Genomic DNA, 9059 nt, shown 5'->3' with positions numbered 1-9059 from the left:
TATTTAAGGCATTGCCCTTATGTTTGAAGCAGGGCAGCAGGGGATATCAGCGGCATAAACAACAGATGCATGATAACTGTGACATGTTTTTGAGTGGAGAGGTGATAGAGGACTTCATTTCTTTTTCACATCGACCTTGTAATTATTTGGATTTTTGCATGACTTCTTCCCAGGACTTGGAGGCACTATCTGCCAGTTTCGAAAAAGAAAAACATAACAGTGACGCCATCTGTAGATTTGTGATTACAGAGAGAGCTTAGACAGTAGCTTCAGAGTTGACCCCAAACATTGCTTTCTAGTACAGTCCTCCAGTGTCCTTGTAGTAAATGTGACAGTTCAGTGCAGCCTTGCTAGTGCTAGCTTAACGCGTTATGTTTACATTTGGTGCTTTACTTTGTGTGATGGAATTCAACCCTAACCTAAATTAACATCTGATTTAACGTATGAAATTCAAAGCGTTGTCAAAATTTCTTCTTTTATTCCATGTGCAAGAATCCTATTCATAGTGTGTGTGTGCGTGCGTGTGTGTGGGGAGGGGGGACAAAAACCTTCACTGCATGAGGTCCGGGTGCAAGTTTCTTTGCTTTAACCCAGCTACTGCCAAGTCGGACATGAATGCCAGGGAATATTTTTGACCAGGTTTATTAAATCAACCGAAAAAAAACTTCTATTAGTGTTAAAAATGAAGACAATTTTGAGAACCTAAGAGGTCAAGTACATTGCTTAGCCATAGTGAAAAAAAAAAGACATTTTTGGTGCAACAAGTTTGTTGTTTGGACCTTTAGTGGGAACAGTTCCCTTGTAGTTTATTTTTTAAAACAAAAGTGTTTTATAATGTGTTAATGTGTTTTGTGTTTATGTACAGACCACATGACTTTTTTGATGTCCTGATATATAAAACCTTAGATTGAAAGAGGGTGGGCTACTGTAAATCTGGCCTCAATATTTCTAACATGCATGTGCATCGTTTTGTTTTAGTACTCTCAACCTTTTCCATGTAGACTTCTTTTAAGATTAGAAGTTGTGGCGGTCGATGCGGTCGTGATCCCTCTGAGATTTTGCCATTTGCTTCTGCAGCAGAATGTGCTCGGTGAAATCCCTCACAGCTCCCGATCCCCCAGCACAATGGCAGATGTACTTTGCAGCCTTTTTAGCCACAGCTGGAGCATCGCCGGGTACTGCACTCAGCCCTGCCAGGTTCAGGCATTTCACATCTGCTTGATCAAAACCTGAGAGGGGAACAGAAGATCATTAGTCCCTATAATAATTTACTTAAACAAGCTGCAGAGATTGGCTGCACAAACACAAACAGTCAGACATCTTTAATTGTTAATTTGTTGCCAGACACTATTCAGATTTGATTAAAACAGCACTTTAACATAAATGTTAAATACACCACTTTTTAAAGCAGTAGCCTCAACATGTTTCCAATTCCTGCCAATTAAACTGTTAACAAATAAAAATACAGTTGTTTTACCCATGAACGCCACATCCTTCCATTCCAGCTTCTTCTTCTCAACGATTGATTGCAAATCATTCAGCGGCTCCTGTCCCACCTTCTCAACCTTGCACATTATCCTATCTTCAAGTTTTTGAAGCAAAGCTGGGTCAATGGGGTCTTTCTCTGTGGTCAACAGTATGACCTGGTGAAGCGAGACAGAGTGCAGTTTTGTGAGCGACGTTCCACAAGATGGGCCAGTTTACGTAATTCTGTTCAGACAGCTGAAAAAAAAAAAAATCCAACCTCAACTTGTTCTTCCTGCAGCATCCGAAGCCCAGTTGTGTCTCTGGTGTTGACAGACACCATTGCCTCTCCCGACACAGACATAAAGATCTTTCCATCAGTTAAACAGCCGGAAATGTTGCAGAACATTAGGCGGACCACCTCTGGTGTGTCCTTACCGAAGTAACCGTACCTGATTGGAGAAACATAGGCTGTATCAGGAAAGGGAATGGATAGTTGATTAAAAGCTGACTGGTAGACATTATTTTCGGCGCTTCTCACCTGAGAACCCTCTGTTCTGCCACAGGCCAGTCGATGTCCACGTCTATATCTACGCTGTACTCCGGCAGCATCTCATAGTAGGTTAACTTACCGCCCTACAGAGGTGAAAACACAAGCATGACTTAGATGTATTGTTACACAAAGGGTTTGGAAAAGCCGTGGAGCTGTCACAGTCCAATTTGGTCCTTTGGTTTATTATAGATTTTTTTCCCCTTGTTGGGTACCAGCCAGATCTCTGTCCTTATGTTTTGGGTTTTGTTTTGTGCCAGATTCTTCTCCTAAATACATCAAACTACACAACAATTAAAGAGAGAAATACGCAAGACTCTGAGTATCAAATGAAATTGAACCCAATATCAGTTTGTTACAGCCCTAGCAGGGCCTCCTCCTGAAGGTGCCTGTGTGGGCGTGTCCCACTACCTCTTCTGCCTGAGGTGCCACCTTTCCCTTTTACACAGCTGACTCCCGTCAGTAATCAGGGAGATTTAAGCCCAGGGAAAGGTGAGCTCTGGGCCAGAGTGCGGTTACAGCTAGTGAGCTGAGTGTTTGTAGCTAGTGAGCTGAGTGTTTGTAGCTAGTGAGCTGAGTGTTTGTAGCTAGTGAGCTGAGTGTTTGTAGCTAGTGAGCTGAGTGTTTGTAGCTAGTGAGCTGAGTGTTTGTAGCTAGTGAGCTGAGTGTTTGTAGCTAGTGAGCTGAGTGTTTGTAGCTAGTGAGCTGAGTGTTTGTAGCTAGTGAGCTGTGTTAGTGTTTTTGGTGGTTTTCAGCTAGTGAGCTGCTCTTTCTTTTTGGCTTACGTTTTACTTTATTGACCACGCCTGAGTTTTGTTTGTTTTCTTAAACAGTGATAGTGGTTTGTCCGTCTCTTTTAGTTGAGTTTGAAAGGGAACTTTAATAAAACTCTTTGATTTAACCCTTTTGCCTCCTTGACTCCTTTTTCTAACCCGGTCACTTTTTGTTACTCCCCCCTCATCGCCTAGACCCCTCAGGGGAACGTAACACAGTTTCAGTAAGAATCCCACAAAAATAGAACACAACTAACTAAACTTTCAACACAGGAAATCCAGCTCAGAAAGTCTGTTTTTTCTTTACTTCCTCCCAAAGTTAAGTTAAGCTTCTTATTCAATGACACTTTTTCCCTATAAAAATAACATTGTTCCTGTTTTAAGCAGACTTTTTTCCTGCAGTCCAAGGACTCCTTTTCATAATAAAGAGTTTGGAGATTTCAAAAGCTTGCAGACAGCATGCTGAGATATTTTTACAGCAATAGGGATTGAACAATCTCTTCGACAACTTAGCTGATGAAATCTGATCCATTTGTCATCAATCTCATCTGCTGCTGTCTTATAGGTGTGTGTTTAATGTTGGTGCCAACCAGGAATAAAAAAAGGCACGGTTTAACTGTTGGGCATTGGGGCTGTTTTTTCAGTCATTATAAAGTCATTATAGTAATTTTAAACCATATATGCACCACCACCATCATCACCACCACCTTTACCTGCAAGTGTCCTTCCTTTTCAATGATCTCTTTTTTGGCGAAGTAAAATGAGCCATTCTCACACAGCTCCCCTGGCCAGTCCTGACGTCGCGGCCGTTTGGCTGGCTCCAGATTGAATGGCACTGTTTGCTCACCAGCTAGAAAGAAGCAGGATCCATTAATAACAATGCAAACTCCTCTTTCCATTAAGTAGTTATTTACACAGAGAAGCTGTCTGCTTCTTGACATAGTAACCAGTGCGTGAGTGAACTGAGTTTTTAAAAAGACATTGAAGGGAAATTCATGCCATCATAGTAGGTGGGTGACCAAATCTGTGAGAAATGTGTTAAATTCTGTAGCTTTGTTTGTTTGTATATCTTTTATCATATACATGTTAAGAGTTGTATTGATCTGTTCATAAAACTAATGAAAAAAGGAAACACGAGTGTGCACGATGAAGAAGGATGAAAAGGAAATTCCAGTAAAAGGAACAACAGTCACGATCTATACCTCCAACAACCAGTTTATGAGTTAACCTTTAAACTGGTTGTAAACCTGGAGGTAGGTGTGTAATCAAGTGCACTGACAGGTTGTGTGCATGTGGGTAATTACAAGCACAACTTAGAAATACATGCATGTGCCAAAGTGAAATGACTTTATGCCAAGTAAAACAGGATGCATGGTTCAAAATGTCTTATTGGTGACAAGTAAGCAAGTGAAAAGGAATTAACAACTTAGGACTTAAAGTTTGATTTTATGATTCACCGCATCAGGATATATTAGCACTCCGTATGGTGACAGTAGGAACTTAAGAGTCTTTTAGTTCTTGTCTGAGGAGATTCACTGTTGCTGCAAAAACCCTTCACTTCTGAGAGATTCTGGGTCTTTCATGCCTCTTTTAAAATACAAAAGTGTGGGACTAGTCAGGTAGATTTTTAAATGTTAGCTGTTATTAGTTTTGTTTTATTAATGCACAGCAGCAGTTTAATGTTCAAAGTTACAATGCCACCAGCCACTACCTGGAGCTGCGCACCTGACAGATGGCTGCACTCCTCTTTGGCACTCTGTGTGAATGCAAGATATAAATGAAGAAAAGTGGAAAATGAACTAGTGACAGCCGTGATAACCGGCAATGTTTTGGATTATTATTAGTATAACTATGGAGAGTGAACAAGATTGAAAAGATCAGTGTCTTGTTATGTTATTTGTTTAAGCTATCAACATACTGGGAAATGATGTAAGTACCTGACTTTTGTTTTGTTACATGAATCTGCTGCATCTGATTTAGGTTGGTAAGAAATGTCAGGCACAGTGTGCAGTGACTTAATTATTGGTACCTCTTTTAACTCAGCCAAAAAGTGGTAGGGCACATAATCACAGAGCAGATACTGAGGCACTATGTGAGGAGTGAATTAGAGAGAAGATTGTGAGGCAGGTCTTCTCATCATACATCACTGTCTGACCTTGCAAATGTGCCCCAGGAAGAATCATTAAAAAAAAATTCCCATATAACTTGTGGAAAGCCTTCCCAGAAGAGTTGAAGCCATTATAGTTGCAAAACGTCAGCAGAGATCATATTAAACCCTATGGATTAAGAATGGGACGTTCATATGCATGTAAGGTTAGACAAGCAAATACTTTTGGCAGTATATTGCATTTTGTAAACACTCTCTGCAGGGAGACGAGTAATCCATGAATGCCTAACAACTGCCTCTGTGCTTCCCCTGGGTGGAAAACAAGCACAAGTGTGAGTAAGTATCAAAACTGAAAGCTGCTTGCATGCAGATCAATAATTATCAGATGAAGGGAGCTGATAAGCTTGGAAATTTAGTACTGTAATAGCTCAAATAACCAGTTCTCAACTTGGGACCAGTTCTCCAATCCCATTTTTAGAAACACCAAGCAGTTAAAAAAAACAAGTATAAAAAAGAAAGACTGTCACTGTAAGGATTCATTGTTTGTCCAGTGAAGCACCTGTTGGATTTTGTTTATCGCAGTTAATAATTACTAAGGTGCAGGTGCAAAGATCGTCTATTTAATGGCTGCTCCTCCCTGTCATTTGAATCCTTTAACATACCAACAAGAAATCTGACCTTTTTGTGAAAATTGAGAAAGTGAGTGTAAAAACACAACACACAGGTCTATTTGGAAGAGAAGACAAACAAGATGAACAGGATAACCACACCCTCTAAAAATAGTTTAAATACTTTCCTTTAGGCAGCTGAAATATAAGAAGCACTCCAAGAGCACACACCTCATTCATTACATTAATTTTATGTTCTTTGTTGTTTTTAAATGCATTTTAAGAGGTTTGTAGTGCAATAAGAATCAGATAAAGGGGGCATTGATATGTTTAGTTATACAAACATGTAGGAGCACGTAATGGATAATAGATGAATAACTTGAGCTTATTATATAAAAATATACTACAGTATATTTCTAACTAACTAGGCAGCTCATTCTCTTTCTCTTCATAATACTTTCTGTAAGACAGTAACACATTTTGTAAAAGGTAAACGTGAGATCAGAGGTCAAATGTGCAGACTTGCTCACTTACATCCTTTTTTAACCTCCTTCCAGCGAAACTGGTGTCTCCTGACCACTGCGAAGACTGAATCGTAACCGTGCACCGTGATCTTCTCTAAGGCCTCCTTCACATGGAACGGGTGGAGACACGGTGATGTAGCCTGGAAGTGGCAAACTATATCCACCTCTGTGAAAACAAAAGCAGAGTAATCTGCACTGTGTGGCAGCAGGGCAATGCTTTGAGACCATCTTAGAAACACGTTCCTACCTTTATGGTGCTCAAGAAACTCTTGGATGGTTTCTACTGATGAGGAAAAGTCTCTGGAGACTTTAGGACTCCTCCGGTGCACCTGAGCACCCCATGCCTTTGCAACTTCCTCAATTTTATCATGGTCCGTTGATACCCACACACTGTGAAAGTGAAGGTGCATAATCATTATTATTAATTGTAACCGTCTCTTTTCATAACACTACTAGACATTCTGTATTTTGTCCTCATAGCCAAAGCTATAGTGATTAGAGATCGTCCAATGTAAGCGATTGAGAAAAACAATACTCTGATATATCGCCCGATATTTTTGTTTTTGGATATACAAAACAGTTAATTTCTCTACCAATTGTCATGTGTTATTTATTTTTTTAATTGTTTGTTTACTCCCGTTTTTGTTAGGCTCAGTGTGTTTAAGTTGTGGTGTTGCAAGAGGGAAGTTGGAACTTTGAACAGTCAACACTCGTAATATAGTTGAAGGGTGTTTCTTCCGTCTCTTTTTTGCTTATTTAATTTTTATGTCGACATTTTTATATCGATATCGACTTTTGGTCTATGGATGTGATCCATTATAATTAAGGAGATTAGACTGAGACTCAGTCTCTTCACATTTTTTTTTTTACTTAACACATGAAAGCTCACTGAAAAAAATTGGGGGAGGATCAGGAAATTTGCAAAATCAAATCTGTGTATCCACCTGTTGGGGCGACTTAAGAGGGATTCTGGGCTTAATATTAATAAATGTGTCCAGTATAATTGTCGACAATGACACAGCCAGCTGTGATAATGATGGCAGAGAACTCTCACCTTATCAGAAAACAAGACATGACCCGCAAAAAGCTAACAAAACAAAATGAGAATTTGTGTCTGTAATTAACCACACGCACACAACCTGCCAGCCTCTTGGTGACACACGTACCTCCAAGCTTATCGGTAAACGAACAAACCAGTTGTAGGAAGACTAAATAACTGATAATTGCTGTTCTTTTTGCTGGAATATAAATTATGCCCTAGCTCAGTGCGCATGCTCCATTTTTTTTATGAACGGATCTGATGTACGATAAAAACAAACAAACAAACAAACAAACCTGCACTTATAGTAAGCAGATTTTTTGATGAATGATCTCATGTTGGTTAAACGATGGCTGCAGCGGCACTAAACTGTTAACGGATAATTAAACTGAGCTCACAGTGCAATAACTCATTGGCAGTTTGGACGTTTTAGGGTTTTGCTGCATAATTGTATGAATTGCTGTAACTCACAGTTTAAGTGTATGAGTAGTTATGTTTCAGCTGAGGGTGACTTTAATAGGAAGAGACAAATTCCAGATCGTAATAGTGTTTGTAAAGTCAAAATAAGTTTGACAAAAATGTTAGAAAATGTTTCTCATAATGTGCAGGTTATGTCTGCGGAGTCACGCCGATGAAAAAAAAGAAGTGGAATATAGTAGATAAATGCGAGCAGTTTTCTTCATTTGTGACTTTGTTTAAGTAAACATCCTAAAAGGACGCGTGGGACTCCTCCACGTCACACTTAAAGCTGAGCACAGAGCTGCTCAGCAGCTGCTTAGCGATCAGGGAGCAAACTGATGCATTTTATATTCCCTGACTTTACTGATGTGCAGAATACTTTAAGGAGGCCGTTATGACATGTGGACAGAAGTAGGTTAATATAATATAATCAAATCTGATTTGATGTTTTCATTACGAAAATAAATTAAAGTTGGCTGCTGGTGCTCGTTCATCTGACCCTACAATAAAAGCTCTTGTCCTTCCTCACCTGTCAAACATTCCCGAGTCCACGGCGGCCCTCAGCACCCACCCGATGAGCGGGACCCCGGCCAGCATCTTGATGTTTTTCAGCGGGATCCCTTTGCTCCCCCCTCGAGCTAAAATTAAAGCTGCTATGTGACTCTTGGCATTTCGCGGCAGTTTGCTCGATGACTGACATTCGTCTAACGAGGTCTCATTGTTTCTCCGTGTAGCAGATGCCATAACGACGTCAAAGATCTACTCCTACTACGAAGCAAGGTCTGGGTTTATCCGGGTGACTTCCGTGGCCTACTATGAAGGTGGCTCACTTATTACCGACATAAATCGCTATGATAACCTGTGCAGTAGATCTACCTGCTCCGGAGCAGGTTAAGTAAAATATCAGACAGCAACAGGTGTGAAAGCACCGCCCACCGACCAATCAGGTCTCCGGAACACAGCGTCATCATTAATGAAAGATTCCTCAGCCCTCTTCAGGGAGAGGAGGCGGGTTTATAGTTTGTTCTATGCGCCTTATTATATGAGCTGAACCAGGACATACGCACTGTACCGACCTGTGTGTGTATTAATGTGGTGATTTGGAAAATGTATTAAATGTTATTCTCCTCGCTTACATTTTGCTGTACCTGCAGCTGTTTGAACAGCGAACACACACCAGGAACACCTGTTCAATCAGTAACATTAACTTTGATCTGCAGACAGACTGAAGCGATACCTCTTTTTCCTAACCGGACTAAGAGGTTAAAAGAAGGGTAGGGGAACTGCAGTCAGGAAATGAAAAGAGCTGTCCGCTGTGTTGAAACTACAATTTGAATTTGGACAACACTCCTAATTCAACAGGCAAAGGATAAAGCCTGTAAACTCCCCCCTTTGAGTAAAGCAACTGTAAGTTTAATTTAGAGTCAAATTAATGTATAAAACTATTATGGTGTCTTACCATTACTGTAATGTCTTAAGTTTTTTGCAGTGTTTGCATCAGTCTTGTTTTATTATTATTTAAACATTGTTGTAGT

At 40.1% G+C, this 9059-nt stretch overlaps 1 protein-coding gene across 1 annotated transcript; it reads right to left on the bottom strand.

The window, feature by feature from the left end:
- Positions 1-626: 626 nt before the first annotated feature.
- On the bottom strand, positions 627-8449 carry cmasa (cytidine monophosphate N-acetylneuraminic acid synthetase a). The gene is made up of 8 exons (XM_024801853.2): positions 8054-8449; positions 6274-6416; positions 6037-6192; positions 3501-3637; positions 2006-2100; positions 1745-1916; positions 1478-1643; positions 627-1229 (listed from the first exon to the last, which is right to left on the bottom strand). Exons 1-8 carry the CDS (start codon positions 8266-8268, stop codon positions 1015-1017), a joined length of 1299 nt encoding a protein of 432 aa, XP_024657621.2. The 5' UTR covers positions 8269-8449; the 3' UTR covers positions 627-1014.
- Positions 8450-9059: the final 610 nt, after the last annotated feature.

Source organism: Maylandia zebra, linkage group LG3, assembly GCF_041146795.1.
Source record: "Maylandia zebra isolate NMK-2024a linkage group LG3, Mzebra_GT3a, whole genome shotgun sequence".
Taxonomy (NCBI): Eukaryota; Metazoa; Chordata; class Actinopteri; order Cichliformes; family Cichlidae; genus Maylandia; species Maylandia zebra.
The sequence above is the reverse complement of the archived record's forward strand: the minus strand, read 5'-3'. Positions and strand labels throughout refer to the sequence as shown.